Here is a 15,802-nt window from a genome sequence, read left to right on the forward strand (position 1 = left end):
AGAGCTCGAGCGACCAGCGCTCGATGGCTGCTCGAAACGACGGAGGTAGTGTTGAAATGGCGAGGACGGCAAGGATGATATCAGAGCACGAGCCTGATACACGACGTAGGAATGATACGAGAGGTGGGTAAGCCAAATGAGACTATTCAAAGCAGATTATATGCAAAACCTACTCGGGAATGCCATTGATGTATTTGAGCTCGAAGCTATCCCTCCGAAGGTATCGCTGGCCGGTTTGCGGCCAGACGGCCGGAACGCGCACATATACAAGCCTAATGGGCCGACGACAATCAGCACACGCTCGGAGAAGAAGTACAACTGTGACCGAAACTCACTCGTAGCGTTCGTATTCGGAGTAACCGCTCCACGAAGAACCGTCGCTCCAAAAGGAGTCCGTTTGGGTAAAGGTCGAGTCGGACGCCGAAACGGTCTCCTTTCCTCGAGAGTTGTCGCTCGAAGCCTCCAACGACTTCGTGTCGGTGAAGGTCGAGTCGGACGTCGAAACGGTCTTGGGTGCGAGGGAGAGATACGCGGGGTGAACGTGCGAGCAGACTGGAGACGTGCAGTTGGTGAGGTGACAGGCCATCTCGACGACGGCAGGTCGAACAGGGAGATGATCGTTCTTGCCGAACGACTTGATTTTCTGCCAGGCAGCCCGGATGGTTTGAGTGGTGAAAGGGCTCATATTGATTGGAGAGTAAGATCGTAGGTGATGGGTTGATGTAGGAGTTTGTGAGGATGGAAGACTCTCACACTGAAGATTCTGAAGAGGTAGAAGGTAGTGTCGAGGTGGGAGGAAACATGTATGCGACGAGAAGGGAGAGGGGGGATTATATAGACGATCTCGACTGGCCCAGGCGAGGGGGTTCGTCGACGCGCCATCCGGAAGGGCAACGTCGCCGATGACGTCGAAGCGCCCGTAGATTCTGTAGTCATGGGACCAGAAGATCGTACATAAGATGATTAGACTGAGGTGAGGTGCGGGGTGGTCAGGTACTGGTCGCTAGTCGCTAGTCGCTCCTGGTTGCTCGAACGAGCGCGAGACGAGAGCGAGAGAAGGTCAATCAACCTCGGTCATCGCGCGGACGGAGGCTTCTTGTAAGGTCACGTGACAGTTTGAACGACGTGTTCTCACGGAAGCTGTTCCCTGACGCGCGGGCCTTAGCGCGCGCTTGCGAAATACCGTGAATTGATACGCGCAGGTTACGGTTTGACAAATAGAACTCATATATCTACCTCAAAACTTGCTTCTTACTTTGCCCGCGTGGCGCAATGGTTAGCGCTTCTCACTTCTATTCCTCGTAGATTATGAGAGGGCTCCGGGTTCGAATCCCGGCGGGGGTTATTCCTTTTTAACCTGCATTTAATGCCTTTTTTTGGCCTGAAAATCGACGCGTTTTGACCCTGTCCGTCGAAACGTCGCGAGAATCGATGGTTCCTTCTCGGTCGCTTGACTAACGACATTCACAGCGGTTAGACGACAGGTAGCACATGTTGGATTCTCTCTCGAGAAGTACAATGTAGGGCACGGTATGGTATAGCAAATCTTCAGCTTTCGATGACTGAACACGTTGGCGGTAGCGTCAATGCGAACGCTGACGAGTTCATTCGCAAAGGAAGGCAGACCATTCTGGGTCAATCATGTCGAAGGATGTCTCGTTACCTTTCGTGAAACCCAGATTCATATTGCTAGTGTCATCCCCTTGAAGTAAAGGGAGATCAGATTTCGGGTCGATTCCGAAGTATTTTGCCGCAAGCGCGCGCTCACTGTGAGCGGATTTCCCCCGTGTTTCAAATTCATGATGTGCCGGGCGCGGGGCTTAAATCGGCCGGTCATCCATGGAATAACAGCAAAGGTTCAGTAAAAACTTTGTTCATAACGTATTCCATGTCTGAGCCTCGCTTCGACTGTATTCTGACGTGTTCAAGAACAGCCGATGATGCCAATTTGAAACGTGCGTCAGCATCATCGCGCTGAGGTTGTAGCCATCTCATCTCCTTGGCCTGCTTGCAGGAACTATCGACCAGCGACTGTAGTGAATCGTATATAAAACGCTGAGAAGGTTAGGTCTGCATACGACAGGTCGATACAGCGATCATCAGAATGTATCATGCTTCAAGAAGTATCGAGAAAGACGTCGATCCAAGCTCTGACGTCATTCGTTGATCGCTTGGCGGAGAACAAAAGAAAAGTTTCTGATCGAATCGAAACGCGTTGGTCATCAGAATTTTCAAGGAGAGGGACACGATCAAGATCGATTGATTGGTCAATTGACACCCACGTTCAACGATATCACCACTACTCGATCTATCTTGCTCGGACTGCCGTTACTTGATGCTTGACACGTTGATATACGCAGACTGATTTAGATATCGCGTTACGAGATATCTCCGCTACCACCGCAATAGATCACACCGAACTGCCATCTTCGCCATGTCTTCGGCTTTCTACTCCTCGTCGATCCCGGATGGGACCACCTCTACGATCTACGAAACAGCCCCACAACGCGTCTATCAGATGCCCGAACTCCTTCATATCATTGTACATTTTCTGGAAATGGAAAAACAGGACCTCGTCAACCTCGCATTGGCAGCCAAAGAAGGCTTTCCCGTTCCTGCTTCGGAACTGTACGCTCGCTCCAGCCATCAATGTCTTTCCAGCTTGTTCGACCAAGGTTGCAATTCAGTGAGTGGTGGGTGATCTGGGTGAATGAAGGTGGTCCTTTCGCTCCATGTCGAATTGATCTTTTTCCGGTTTACCATAGGATCGCTTTGCGATATACATCAAAGGAGTACGCGACCTGGAGATACCTACAATCGACACTGCCGATCAAGATCGGCCGGTTTTGGATCTTCCTCGATGGTTAGGTCAATACCCTGGATTGAGAAGAATACGCATGAGGTTGAATGGAGGGAACCTCTATTCGGTCGATCAATATCATTATCAAGGACGGGTTGTTAAAGTCGAGGGCTTTAGGACCCCACAACTTGGGCAGGGCAATATCTTGGCTGCCGATCAACCACCCTTCAAATTGCTAGGTTATCCCGCAGTCACATGGCTAGGATGCCTCGAGCTCTGGACCCGAGAACTTCCGCCGTCTGATTTGCCGCTGGTACTCGATAGCATCGTCAAGGACCTCGAACTACGATCGACGCTTCGACCTTCTCTTTGGAGTAAACTTCGCACGCTGGACTTGAAGGGGCTAAACCTGCCGCTACCAAGTCTCGAGGTATTGCTTGGCGGATGTCCCAACCTAGCCAGGCTATCGTGCACCTTATCTTGCTCAGGTAGCGACGCGGCCAGATATATGACTACCCTGACCGATATACTTCGAAGATCAGGACCGAGCTTGACTCGTCTCAGCTGCAAAACGAAAGGGGCCTGTGTGCTCATGTTCGCTCGACACCTCGGAGTTATTCCTGAACTAATAGTAAATGGGACTCTGTGGTGGGCCAGAACTAAGGTAATGGCGGAGAATGGCTTGCGCATCGCAGAGCCCGTACCATTGAAAGATGCGAAGGTCGGTTGCGTCCATTTGCTTCTACGCATGCCAAGAGGATGGCTGCAGCAATCGACCCATGAGATCCCCGTACCTCACGAAGTCGCCCAGTACATCCGGAACATCTTCCCGCCAAGTGCCTATATCGATGTTTACGGTGCAGACTCGGATAGTGGTTTGACCAGTCACGAAAACCTATGGACAGAGATCCTTCGGGTGACTGTGAGATCGTTGGAGGCAAAAGATCACGAGAAAACGGGGGCAGAAAGCGCAGCAGTGATGGCGGTGTCGTGAATACGGGCGAGGATCTACTTTGCGGTGTCGAGCGCGTCTGTTCAGCGTTCCTCTCGCTCTCGACACATGCGACAACAGCGCTTCTCTAGACGTTTAGCCGGTTGTCAGTTTCTTGCTTTCAAAAATTGGACATGAAAAAAATCACGGAGACCTCGCTTCCTCACATAACAACTTGCAAATCGATCACCTCACAAACAAAACCAAGACAGACTATCAGATAAATTTGGAATACAATCGATCGCATCCCGTCTGCATTTCCTCACAAACAAACTACACATTATTTGAAGGGGATCTCGATCGCTAGATTGAGCTTTACTTTCCACCAGAACCGAGACAGGGCTCGACAACAACCGTGATGACGCAGATCAAGCCCGCTTCTGCTCATCGACAAAGATGTCGTTCCCCTTGACGTCCGACCCAGCATCATCCATATCAACAACTTCGGTGTCGTTGGCCGAGCTACCACGCCCACGACCCTCGAACATTCCTCCTCCGAGCCTGTGCGGCTGGTCGAACACTGTACACGAAAATTTGCGCATACATGGACCACTGAGTGAGTCTTTTCTTCTTTGATTTCCTCTTCAGAAGATTACTTACCAATTGACGCATCTTCGGCGCTCATTCTCTTGGTTTCGGGGAAGAACAGGAAGATTATGACAAAGTAGAACGAGAGGATTCCGAGGTAGACGGCGTAGCTGCAAGACAAAGATATCGGTACAGCCAAGGGTGAGTGACGGTAACTTGAGGCGCCCGAGACGAAGAGCTTACTATTTCCATCCAATTTCTCCTAACGCGATAGGGTTGACGAATTGGTTGAAAGCATTGCCTCTGAATTGCCAAAGGTAGTCATTGCCAGAATGAAGGTAAAGTCCAGTAAGTACGCTATGCAACCCGATCCTAGAGAACAGAAAGCGCTAATCGGGTTTCGTGCGACTTACAGCGTGGCAATAGCCGTGAATAGGGCGACACCTTTGCTTCGAAGGTTGAAAGGCATGATCTCGACCGTATACGCGACCGGAAGAGGTGTGAATGCCGACGAATAGAAACCGAAGTAGCTGTCGCGGAAGGACTGGATCAGCAAAAGCAACTACGTTGTTTGCAGCCTGCAAGAAGTTCACGACACACATGAAGAGGAACGGAACGACCGCAGCTCCGACCGCCGACTTCTTGGTCATAGCGAACCCTGCCGACAGACCCATAATGGTTGCAAAGGTCAAGAACATGCCGACAACCGCGACCAAGAACAACGGCCGGCGTCCGAATCTGTCGACGTTGACGGAAGAGGTGACAGCGACGATCAAGTTGAAGATGGCTGCCAAGCAGAGAATGAGGTCGAGATCGAATGTTGGATTTAATTCGACGACGGAGTTGGAGCCGAGGAGATAGACGCATATATTCAAGGTTAACGACAACAAAGAGCAACGTCGATCTGTGAAGATGCTTACCAAGACCGACGTTGATCAAGGTTATCTTGATCGGTTCCGTGATCCCGACGCTCCTCAAGATGGGGGCCAGGTAGCTGAAATGGAACATATCGTAAGTCAAGACCACTCTCATAGGTTTCCACAAACGTACTAGCTGATGATTCCGTTGCCCATCCAGTTCAAGGAGAACGCCATGAGGATCAAGACACCCAACCTCTTTCTGTTTCCCGGCGTTCTGGTGAAATCCATAAACGAGACCTGTTGCATTTTGGCCTCCCTTTCGAGGGCGGCGTTGATCTCACGGAGTTCAAGTTGGACAAGTGGATCCTCCATGTCCCCATTGGCGTGGTACGTGGCCAGCATTTGGTGGGCTTCAGAGACCTTGCCTTGTTTCATCAGCCACTGAGATGACCGGTACCGATGTCAGTCAATGTACCGGCAAATTCGAATGGCACGTCCGACCTACTCTCGGAGACTCGGGACAGAACCACAGGATGGGCAGAATCATTCCCGGTCCCAGGATTTGCATGAGGGAAGAGTATCGCCAGCTCCAGTTTCCAGGAATGTACAGTCCGGCGACTACGCGTACAAACCAGAACCGAAGGAAGCTCGGACTCACGGTCAGCCCTTGGCACTGACGATGAGCTCATGCAAGACCACTTACAAGTAAGCAAGGCAGCTCCAATGGATCCGATATAAGCAAAAGCTACGGATCCCGCGGGAGTCGGATGTCAGCCATATGTCACACGGATCGACGAGATACGAGACAACAAGCAAAGAGGACAGCAGGACAGGCAACTCACTCTGATAGCAACTTCCCAAGATCGGCCTCAATCTAGGGTGTGCGATCTCTTGAATAAGGACAGGAGCAGCGACTTTGGACATTCCGATACCGACGCCGATGGTTGCGCGGCCTAAGGGAGGTTGAGAAACAGAAGGGCAGGGCAGAAGTAAAAGAGAGAGAGAAGCGAGAGCAGATGCGAGATCAGCTTCCTTCAATGGTCGACGAGACAGGCAGGAACGGACTTGCCTCCTATCCACATGCCCACATTGATAGCCAAGGCATTGATCAAGGTGCCAACGAATACAAAAGCCATTCCAGCAGCGATGCAAGCCCTCCTGCCGTACTTAGTCGAGATCCAATCCCCTAGGAAAGCAGAAGGTACCTATCGATGACGAGAGGCGGAAAACAATCAACTTGCGCGGTCGAGCGGATGCGCCGAGGATGGACTTACACTGGGCAGAAAATACGCTGCACTGAAATACGGAGTTAACGGAAGGCCGTGTCAGTCACTTACTAGGTTCACGCTCTACCCCAAGAGAAGACCTACCTGTAGAGACCGAGCCGAGCTCCTTTTGGAAAGTTGAAGAACTTCTGCCATGCGGGTATGGCTTGGAAACCTTGCATGAGACCGCCACCAACTGCCAGCGCATCGAGCTTGAATCATCGCGCTCCTATAGAGGATGCGACACGGAAAGGAACTTACATCCCTGATAAACAAGCAAATGAGCAAGGATCAGCGCCATGCATGACACCGGGCAAGCGTGACTTGACTCACATTGGTGGCGATCAATAAACACATCCCAAGTCTAGACGCGCGGGAGCAAGTCCGTCAACCGAGAAGATTGGTATCAAAGCTATCATGCGTGCGTGGTACTCACCCGTAAAAGACGTTCATCCGGAGGGCCGGGTCTCTATGCCATCGCGGATGGGTGTTGTCTACACATAGAGGAAAGATCAGCAATCCTCGAGGAATATGACAGGTCGATGGCTCGACTTGCTGGCAACGTCCATCCATTTGGGAGCGGCGGCGGACATGTCGGGCAGGCGAAAATGTGAGTCTTGTTTGATGATGACGCGGGGTGCCAGGAGATCGACCTATGATATTACTGCCCTTACTGCTAAGGTGTAGTTGGGGTGAAGCGGTCGATACAGTGCTGACTCTACACTTGACTTGGCCACCACGGGTACCCCAATCTCGCCTCCAGCCGCTGCTTATATAGACAGTCCTTTCAGTCTGTACCATGTCCCTTCGCCAATCACTTTCTCCACTTGGACGAAATTAGCGAACAGCTCGCTACGATCGCTACGGTTATCCTCCCGGAAGGATTTCAATCGTCCCCAGATTGGCACGATGAACCCCCCACTCGGCCCCAGCCCGTCGCGTGTCTCGCGGATCACGCTCCCCGAGCGATACGCGCGAGCCTCTCATGTGACTCTGGGATCCCGCGCTGCTTGCCGATCAGACTTCATCGATGCTCGCCTCGAGTGAGATATTACAGTGGCCGAACCAGCCTCGGTCGCTTGGACCGTCATCCGTCTAGCTCACAGGATTGACGTTGCCTTGCCCTCTCCTGTGGGCCAGAGATCTCCGTATACCCAGATGCGGCGCTCTGGATCCCTGACCTTTCGCTCAATCGCTTCTTGGCCGGACCGAGGCGAGCCGACTTTACGAGCTCACAGCGGTCACAGGGGTCCACATAAGACTACTTGTACATGAAAGAGCGAGACACGAGCTTGGATCATATCGCCCTCGTCAAGACTTCTCTGGCACGTTGATTCTACCACACGAACATTTCGCTACAAGCCGCAACATGCTCGATCTCGACTCAATCCTCCCTCAACTCACCCTGGTTGAGAAGATTTCTCTTCTCACTGGTTCAGATTTGTGGCATACTACACCTTTGGAAAGGCTTCAGATTCCTGCGGTGAGGATGACAGATGGTCGTAAGTCCCGGGTCTATCGATTCCGCGCGACCCTTGATCGTCGCGCCGGGGGAAGCGGCGAGCATGACGCTGATTTGGTTTCATATTTCGCGTGGCGGCAGCGGTCGGAGTGAGAGGTACAGCCTTCTTCGCTGGAATTGCTAGTAACTGTTATCCCGTAAGTTCCGAGTTATACTTTCTAGGTTTACGTCTTTGGAGAAGCAATACACTCGCAGAGCTAACGGGAGCCATCACATTTCCGATCTTTGAATCTGTGTCGAATCAACTGGACTGCTCCTCGCTGGACCCTTGCCTCTACCTTTTCAAACATATCAGTGTGCTACGGGTCTCGCTGCGTCTTTCGATCGGGACTTAGCGCAGGCATTCGGAGTCTCCATGGCAGCCGAATGCAAGGCCAAGGGAGCACACGTCTCGTGAGTCGTCTTACCTCTTTCTTTAGACCCGTGTACTTGATCGAAGGTGTTGACGATCTCTTGAGCGCAACATCGCAGTCTCGGACCTACAATCAATCTACATAGGTCTCCGCTAGGAGGACGGGGATTCGAATGTATCAGTGAGGATCCGGTGCTCTCTGGAGAACTCGCTGCGGGCATCATCAAAGGACTGCAATCGAACGGAGTAGCCGCATGCCCCAAGGTGAGCTCAACATCCAATACAGAAAGGAAGCGTAGGCCGCGCGTTGAGAAACTCCGACCTTGCAGCACTATCTCTGCAACGAGCAGGAATTTGAAAAGCACCGAAACAGCTCCGAAGTCTCTCAACGGGCGCTACGAGAGCTCTACCTCCGGGCGTTTCAAATCGCAATCCGAGAGAGTGACCCTTGGACTCTGATGACCAGTTACAACAAGGTCAATGGGTTGCACGTCGGGGAGCATCCCTTCCTGTTGAAACAGATCTTGCGGGAAGAATGGGGATACGATGGAATGGTCGTCAGCGATTGGTAAGCCGACGGATCAGGGGTCATGTAACGCCAACATGGACGATTTACCTACGTGGACGCACAGGTTCGGCACGTTCTCGACCGCTGAAGCCCTCGTCAGCGGAATGGACCTCGAGATGCCGGGACCATCCCTGTTCCGAGGTCAGGCGCTTCGACGAGCTCTGATAGGAGGCAAGATTGATGAGTCTCATATCGACGTGGCCGTGCGAAGGGTAAGTACGGCTACGCTGTGACATCTTCATGGGATAGCGTAATTTATAAGCTGGCTCCTCAGGTCTTGGGTTTGGCCAACCGGGCCATCGAAAGCGGGATCCCCTTTGAACAAGAAGAAGGCCTCATCGATACGCAAGAGGTCCAAGATTTCTTGAGAAGCACCGCCCAGGCCGCCATTGTACTGCTCAAGAATGAGGCCTCGCTACTTCCTCTTCAGCCGAAAAAGATCCGTCGGCTTGCCGTCGTCGGGCCTAACGCCAAGCTTCAAGTCTTGAGCGGAGGCGGGTCGGCGAGTCTGCGTGCCATCCGATCTTCCTCCCCTCTAGAAGGTATCCTTGCTGCTGCGGAGAAAGAATCGATCCAAGTGGAGTATACCCCAGGCGTCTTTGCCCATAGATATTTGCCACTGGTCAACCCGCTGGTCCGTAGCGCAAGGGGCGGGCAGGGTTATCTGGACCTTGACTTTTTCGAGACGGATCCTACGCGGTCGAGCGCAGAAGCTCAAGCTATTCATTCACTGAGCGTCGATACGGCCACCAACTTTATGGTAAGCCCCCACTCATCTACAGTCCGATACGGTCGAAGGGGTGTTCACACCTCTCATGATCTCTCTAGTGTGACAACTTGCCCAGCCATCTTCCCGCACAATGTTATATGCGCGTGTCCACGACGTTCGTCCCGGACAGCTCTGGTGTCTGGGAATTTGGTCTCGTTGTCGGGTGAGTCTTGTTCCGTCACTCAATTACAATCTCGCTCTCATTTTGGCCGCAACTCTCTCGCGCGCTTTCTGAAGCGGCCAAGCCACGCTTCTTCTGGACGACCAGCTTGTAGTCTCCAACCTCATGCCACAGACTGCTGGCGAGCTGTTCTTGCGTAACGGTTCCGTTGAAGAGCGAGGGCAAATCGAGTTGGAGCAGGGTCGCGAGTACAAGATGGTCATGCAGTGGAGCAATTTCCACCAAACCAACCCTAAGGGTGAGTACGTCCTGCGATGTGCATCACCGTGCAGTCGGGGTTAATCTTGAGCCATCAAATCCTATGGTACCCCCACAGCGAGCTTCAAGGCGTTTGGATGTTTCCGTATCGGTGCATCACCTCTTATCGATCTCGAGGAGGGAATCGTCAAAGCCATCGCTCTGGCCAAGGATTGCGATGCCGTCATCGTCTGTGCCGGACTGAATGAGGATTATGAAAGTGAAGGATGTAAGTCTTTTCAAAAATATCCAGCTAGGGGTCGGTGCGAGCTCTTAATTTACCCTTGCCTTCACTCTATCCAGTCGAACGACCGGATATGAAGCTTCCAGGAAGAACCGACGAACTCGTCGAGCGCGTATTGGAAGCCAACCCGAACGTCTGTGTTGTCGTGCAGAGCGGTACACCGTGCGAGATGCCTTGGTCCGACCGGGTACCATCTATCGTCCAGGTGAGGCAAACATGCTCCCTTTCAATCCAGCGCGATTTCACGGCGAAAGCTGACGGTCCCATCCTGTGGATCTGTTATAGGCCTTTTATGGAGGAAACGCTGGAGGTCTCGCTATCGGCGATGTCCTCTTTGGTCACGCCAACCCCAGCGGAAAATTACCCGTCTCGTTCGCTCATCGACTCTCGGACAACCCTTCTCACCCTTACTACCCTGGTCCGCACGGCAAAAGTCACTACTACGAAGACGTCTTTATGGGCTACCGAGGATTCGCCATGAGAAATACACCCGTGCTGGGCTGTTTCGGCCATGGTCTCAGTTATACATCATTCACCATCGGCGAGCCTAGGCTGATCGATCAGACTATCGACGTTAACGCTCGAACTATCGACATTCAGATCGAAGTCGAGGTCACCAACACCGGGTCTGAATACGCTGGTAGCGAAGTCGTCCAGCTTTACGTCAAACCAACCTCGACTACCAAGGTTCCCCGTCCTCTTCGCGAACTGGCCGATTTCCAGAAGATCCATCTTGAACCGGGTGCAACGGGCAAGGTTCGTTTCGCCTTGAAGCGGGACGCGTTCTCGTACTGGTTGTCGGCAAGAGAGACGACGGGAGCGTGGATGGTCGATACGGGCAGGTACGAGTTGTTGTTCGGGGTATCTAGCGAAGATATCAAGCAGCGTCTAGCTGTCGATGTCGACGAGGGTTTCGTTTGGAACGGGTTGTAGTATTCATACCTCTCTCACTTGATGCGCGATATCACGATGTATTCAAAACTGACAGGTGGAGAGCTATTACCTCCGACGACGATCGCTATCATGGGTTTCTACTCGGGTCGACTATCCGTCATCTAGAGACCTAGAGGGGGTCAGCGGTAGTAGATATGAAATCATGAGACGCGATTATTCCGCCCCTCACGGGACCGGACTAAACTGACTCATATGTCTCGCGCTAATGAAAGGGGGATGACTCCCCAACTGTAGGCCCTCGCCCAGCATGACCGAGCTGCTGACAAGATGCTCCATTCTAGATGTCTATCTGCAGAGGCCGCGTGACAACTCTGCGGATACCAGGTGACTCCCCCTTGGACTCGATCGAGATCCGTGGCTCAGGCCCCTACGATGTTGTTAGTAGTACTGGTATATAGTCTCCTCGAAAGCGCTTCTGCCTTCACTTAACGAGAAGGTCATGCCAAGCAAAACACGGTCTTTATCGCTTCAAGTAGGGTATACTTCTGTTACAGTAGCATGCACCTTAACATGATCACCACCATCCCGATGTTCCTCGCTCTCACCTTGATACTCTTGATACAATCCCACGCCAACCCATCATCCAACCTCTTCAAGCGCGCGCGGGATTGGCAGTGCGGCCAGATCAAATCCAGCGACAAAAATTTCCCTAATCAGTGCATCTGCTTCGATGCCGCTGGGGTTACTACGGTAGCGGGGGAGAGCACGGCTGTGGTCGCCTATGCGAATGTGAACGGGTTTCGGTATCCTGCGTCGGTAGGTCGAAGTCTCGCTGAGCTTTTCAATGAGTAGCGCGGCTCAGCTGAGGGTTCTTGTGTCCGATTGCAACTTCCATGGCGTCCTGATATACAGACAAGCAATAACGGAAATTGTCAAGTCCCAGACGGCGGGCCGGTCACATTAAATCCATACTCGACGACGGGAAAATGTTGCTCGTTCAGTAAGTCGTGTACCCCGCACTTGAACCTATATCATAGCTTCGCTGTCGACCTGGCTGCTGAACCTACCAGGCTGACCCAACCTCCCTACCTATTGCCAATACCGGTGTTTTGTAGCTTGTACTTACGGGCAATGCGGAACCGTCTGTCTGAACCAAGGTCAGGCTTGTCGGTCCGGGGTCCCGATTAGCCCTCTGAAACGTCGTATCAATGGGGACCGTTGCCCGGAAGGTGAGCTACGGCGGAGGCGCATCTTTAGAAGATACATGTGAGGGTCGATTGACTGACGATGACGATTCAACATTGATTTTTTGATTGTACTTGTCAGGTCTTACAAGCTGCTTGACGAAAGTTGGTGGAAAAGACGTCTTTGAGTGTATCGATACGAACCGGGATCTCGAATCTTGTGAGTGAGCCATGGAGTGAGAGCGATCAGACGATCACCAGAAAAATCCTGACCTCATCTCTTCGTTATTCCATGACTCGGATGATATTGTAGGTGGAGGATGTACTTCGCCAGATCCTCGGCTTGACAACTCGACTGCCGGCGTATTGGGACGGGATTGCAGTGAGATCGTAAGCCTAACGGAGGCGCGAACGTGTTCTCGAAAGAGTTTCACAAGCTGATCCCTGAACCTGAAATTAGCCTCATGCATCCGGAGTGACATGTAACAACGGCCAATGCGTAGTAAACAGCTGCGTACGGGGTTACACGGCTGCAGGGGATCGATGTGTCAGATCGCTTAAAGCCCGAGCACGGTCACATACAGAGGAAGGACGTAAGCGGCGAGGTAGACGCGAGATGTGATGTAGTTTTACTCAGCTGCTCCAGACTCGGAGCTGGATCGACATCATGTACAACGTAATTGTGACGTCTCGATTACCTTTTTGAATCTAGATGTTTCAGCTACCTGAAACACGGACATTGTCACATTTTCCCTCTTGTTCGAATGTCCGCCTTTCTCAAGAGTTGGTCGTCGCTCAAAGCCGACATCACTCTCAATTCACATACCATCACATCAATCTCGATATCAACACAACAGTCTGATCTCATCAACAGCATGACCTAGCCTCAAACTGACCACGATTAGACATGTCAGCATGGAACTCCTACCCGGATCCTCGCCTGCGTCACCCGGGTGCCTCCCCAGCGAGCATGCCGGGGAACGCCACGCCCAGCTACAACCCCGGTATAGGCTCGCCCGCTCAACATCTCTACCTTGCCTCACCTCATAACAACCCTTACCTCGGCACCCCTAATCCATACCTCGGTACACCTAATCCGCACGCCATGTTATCACCTGGAGGAGGATCTTACCCGTATCCGGCTTACAACCCCGCTGCCTCACCCTATGGGTACATGTCTCAAGCGGTCCCGGTACAGATGGTCCATATCCCGATGTACGTCGAGGAATATAACGGCGATAATCCTTGGGAGTTGTTCTTCCAGCTCCGGGATGATAATAATCTGGATCCTTATTGGGTAGATTGGGCTCAGACCGAACTAAATAAGGGGACGATTCCAGAGTGGGCCCAGAGGGAGTTCGCCAAGGGGACAGGGGCGGGTGGTTTCGGTGCAGGTGCAGGAGCTGGAGGGGCAACGGGAAGGGATACGTTACCTCCATCGATCGGCAGGGGACCGAGGACTTATAAACCGCCCAACGCGGCTGGTCCATCGGGATCTGGGTCGCGGTCACTTCCACCCAGACCTCCGGGTGCGACCAAGGCGCGACCTTCTTCAGGTCGACCTAGAGATCGTGATCGACACGGCAAGCCAGAAAAGGAAAAGCGGATCTCGATCTCAGATGCCAATGCGGTTCCTGTACCTCCTAAACACCCACCACCGGATCCACCGAGCGGAGTTCAGGGCATGGACTCGCCGACTACTCCGGCTACGATCACGGCTACGACCACCATCCCGCCCGGTCATACATCCTCCTCGAATGCAACCTCCACCTTGAACACGAACATCAATTCAACCTCGACTTCGACCTCAACCCCGGCGCCGATGATCTCCCTCTCCCGGATGAGAGAAGCCAAAGCCCAAGAATACACTCGAGCGCTCAAAGAGAACCGGCCGTTGAATTTGAAGAACGTCACACAGACCACCGCTACTGTCGCTACAAATAATGGCGAAGATGAGGTGACGGTCTTTCCCGGCTCTTCCACGCTTGATAAGGGTGATGGTGGGGGTCCGATGGAGGATGTCGATATGGCCGTGTCGGCATCCACGTCTGCCCCCACGCCTGTACCCCCAGTCGCAAGTGAAACAGAACCATCCCGGGCTGGAGCTGGGTTGGACAGTGGGATGCGGTTGAACGATGACGAGATTGCTGTCTATCGGCTTGGACAGAGGGGGATATCGAACGAGTGAGTATTGTCTTTCCGTTTTCTGGACCGTGTTGAGCCCACTTGATAGCGGGGGTCAGAGGACGTCTGCGATTCACCATATTACGTGATACTGATTGCACATTTTTTTCTTCCCGATGGCGATAGATATTTAGAAAGCATACTCCGTCCCGATCCAAATCCGCCTACCCATGTCCTTTCCCCAGAAGAATCCTGGAGTACGCCAGCAGGACGGGTCAAGAAGGGGTTTTACGCCGAGGTGGTGGCTCGATTAGTAAAATCGCGGGTGGAGGCTCGGGCCAGACAACTCGAGGAGAAGGGTGGAGCTGCACATAGCGATAACGATGGCGATAATGATACTCTGGACGGAACAGGGTGGGGATTGGGGTGCGGGCCAATAGGTTCCGGGGACGAGTTGAAGAAGGAAGACGATGAGGGCGTGTCGATGGGCTGGGACGAGAGCGAGTTGTGGCCGGCAGAGGAGTGCGACAAGGATCTGAGCGATTTGGTACTTTGACCATCATCTATACATCCCAGTGACGGAGTCGAGTAGCTAGGCGAATTCGAGATGAGGGGATATGAAGCTCGTAGACCTTCGATACCGAGCTGGAAGCGGATGCATATTTTCATTGACGACAGTCTTCGCTTGTGATAATAGTCTAGACAACACAAAGAATCACGAAAAGTCATAATGTTTACAAGCTCGGTGGCCGTGATGCGTGATGCCGAGAACAATATTGTTCCGTCTAGTCTGTCTGCCCGTACGCTCCAGATCCCTAGAGCCGCCCGAATGACCTAGAGACACCATGAAAACCGGGGCGATGATGGCAAAAGCTCCTCCTGCCTATCTAAAACGTTCCTTGTATCGTCAGGCCGACTATCCCTGATCTACAAATTCCACCCTAGATTCAGCAATAGCAAGTAGGCAGCCCAGACGACCGCCTAGAGGCTAGAATCTCGCGCCTCTTGCAGAAACAGTCTTCACAGAACTCCCATCTTGAGAATTTTTCCGGGTATAGTATGTGATGGGTATCGCAGAATGTCCGGTTCACCTCCTCTCTTGGAAGTTGTATGTGGAAGCGCAAGATAAGGCGATTATCGAAGCATTCGAAGTAGTATGACACCGGATCCATGTAGATAGGGGGGTGACACCAATCCGATTCCTGCTTCGCCACCCAGTCTTTTGCATGATTCAAGAACTTTTTCTGGATTTCACCTTCCGACTCCGGTCGCACCATGATCTC

At 52.5% G+C, this 15,802-nt stretch overlaps 5 protein-coding genes and 1 non-coding gene across 6 annotated transcripts; 5 read left to right on the top strand and 1 right to left on the bottom strand.

The window, feature by feature from the left end:
• Positions 1–1,258: 1,258 nt before the first annotated feature.
• On the top strand, positions 1,259–1,344 carry HD553DRAFT_t104. The gene has a single exon. It is a non-coding gene; the product is annotated as a tRNA-Arg (tRNA).
• A 1,090-nt stretch (positions 1,345–2,434) lies between these two features.
• Positions 2,435–3,794, top strand: HD553DRAFT_326842 (uncharacterized protein; the record flags this gene model as incomplete). The annotated part of the gene is made up of 2 exons (XM_046181743.1): positions 2,435–2,686; positions 2,766–3,794. 2 exons carry the CDS (start codon positions 2,435–2,437, stop codon positions 3,792–3,794), a joined length of 1,281 nt encoding a protein of 426 aa, XP_046033045.1.
• A 206-nt stretch (positions 3,795–4,000) lies between these two features.
• HD553DRAFT_332698 (hexose transporter-like protein) lies at positions 4,001–7,243 on the bottom strand. Its single transcript, XM_046182070.1, has 16 exons — positions 7,001–7,243; positions 6,881–6,938; positions 6,778–6,808; positions 6,550–6,656; positions 6,454–6,475; positions 6,249–6,384; positions 6,022–6,132; positions 5,883–5,924; positions 5,685–5,797; positions 5,370–5,620; positions 5,240–5,313; positions 4,920–5,106; positions 4,733–4,849; positions 4,563–4,622; positions 4,392–4,489; positions 4,001–4,311 (listed from the first exon to the last, which is right to left on the bottom strand). Exons 1-16 carry the CDS (start codon positions 7,035–7,037, stop codon positions 4,160–4,162), a joined length of 1,596 nt encoding a protein of 531 aa, XP_046033046.1. The 5' UTR covers positions 7,038–7,243; the 3' UTR covers positions 4,001–4,159.
• A 304-nt stretch (positions 7,244–7,547) lies between these two features.
• HD553DRAFT_337554 (glycoside hydrolase family 3 protein) lies at positions 7,548–11,318 on the top strand. The gene is made up of 12 exons (XM_046182293.1): positions 7,548–7,946; positions 8,048–8,103; positions 8,262–8,359; positions 8,438–8,582; positions 8,648–8,886; positions 8,951–9,098; positions 9,161–9,646; positions 9,715–9,818; positions 9,893–10,074; positions 10,153–10,302; positions 10,377–10,522; positions 10,603–11,318. The coding sequence occupies exons 1-12, from the start codon at positions 7,814–7,816 to the stop codon at positions 11,248–11,250; spliced, it is 2,535 nt and encodes an 844-aa protein (XP_046033047.1). The 5' UTR covers positions 7,548–7,813; the 3' UTR covers positions 11,251–11,318.
• A 408-nt stretch (positions 11,319–11,726) lies between these two features.
• Positions 11,727–13,073, top strand: HD553DRAFT_319540 (uncharacterized protein). The gene is made up of 6 exons (XM_046181032.1): positions 11,727–12,027; positions 12,124–12,211; positions 12,327–12,440; positions 12,538–12,615; positions 12,709–12,785; positions 12,856–13,073. Exons 1-6 carry the CDS (start codon positions 11,770–11,772, stop codon positions 13,015–13,017), a joined length of 777 nt encoding a protein of 258 aa, XP_046033048.1. The 5' UTR covers positions 11,727–11,769; the 3' UTR covers positions 13,018–13,073.
• Positions 13,074–13,255: 182 nt separating this feature from the next.
• HD553DRAFT_144089 (uncharacterized protein) lies at positions 13,256–15,262 on the top strand. Its single transcript, XM_046176689.1, has 2 exons — positions 13,256–14,579; positions 14,706–15,262. Exons 1-2 carry the CDS (start codon positions 13,303–13,305, stop codon positions 15,073–15,075), a joined length of 1,647 nt encoding a protein of 548 aa, XP_046033049.1. The 5' UTR covers positions 13,256–13,302; the 3' UTR covers positions 15,076–15,262.
• The last annotated feature ends 540 nt before the right edge of the window (positions 15,263–15,802 follow it).

Source organism: Filobasidium floriforme (assembly GCF_021052385.1).
Source record: "Filobasidium floriforme strain CBS 6241 chromosome Unknown HD553scaffold_27, whole genome shotgun sequence".
NCBI classification, from domain to species: domain Eukaryota; kingdom Fungi; phylum Basidiomycota; class Tremellomycetes; order Filobasidiales; family Filobasidiaceae; genus Filobasidium; species Filobasidium floriforme.

Coding starts and splice junctions, on each gene's coding strand:
- HD553DRAFT_332698 (XM_046182070.1), bottom strand. CDS start 7,037: ATGTCCGCCGCCGCTCCCAAATGGATGGACGTTGCCA. Junction 6,809..6,880: donor CGGATGAACGTCTTTTACGG/GTGAGTACCACG, acceptor CCGCGCGTCTAG/ACTTGGGATGTGTTTATTGA. Junction 5,621..5,684: donor TCTGTCCCGAGTCTCCGAGA/GTAGGTCGGACG, acceptor CGGTCATCTCAG/TGGCTGATGAAACAAGGCAA.
- HD553DRAFT_319540 (XM_046181032.1), top strand. CDS start 11,770: ATGCACCTTAACATGATCACCACCATCCCGATGTTCCTCGCTCTCACC. Junction 12,028..12,123: donor GGTTTCGGTATCCTGCGTCG/GTAGGTCGAAGT, acceptor CCTGATATACAG/ACAAGCAATAACGGAAATTG. Junction 12,212..12,326: donor GGGAAAATGTTGCTCGTTCA/GTAAGTCGTGTA, acceptor GGTGTTTTGTAG/CTTGTACTTACGGGCAATGC.
- HD553DRAFT_144089 (XM_046176689.1), top strand. CDS start 13,303: ATGTCAGCATGGAACTCCTACCCGGATCCTCGCCTGCGTCACCCGGGT. Junction 14,580..14,705: donor CAGAGGGGGATATCGAACGA/GTGAGTATTGTC, acceptor CGATGGCGATAG/ATATTTAGAAAGCATACTCC.
- HD553DRAFT_337554 (XM_046182293.1), top strand. CDS start 7,814: ATGCTCGATCTCGACTCAATCCTCCCTCAACTCACCCTGGTTGAGAAG. Junction 8,104..8,261: donor TTGCTAGTAACTGTTATCCC/GTAAGTTCCGAG, acceptor CAAACATATCAG/TGTGCTACGGGTCTCGCTGC. Junction 9,819..9,892: donor GAATTTGGTCTCGTTGTCGG/GTGAGTCTTGTT, acceptor CGCTTTCTGAAG/CGGCCAAGCCACGCTTCTTC.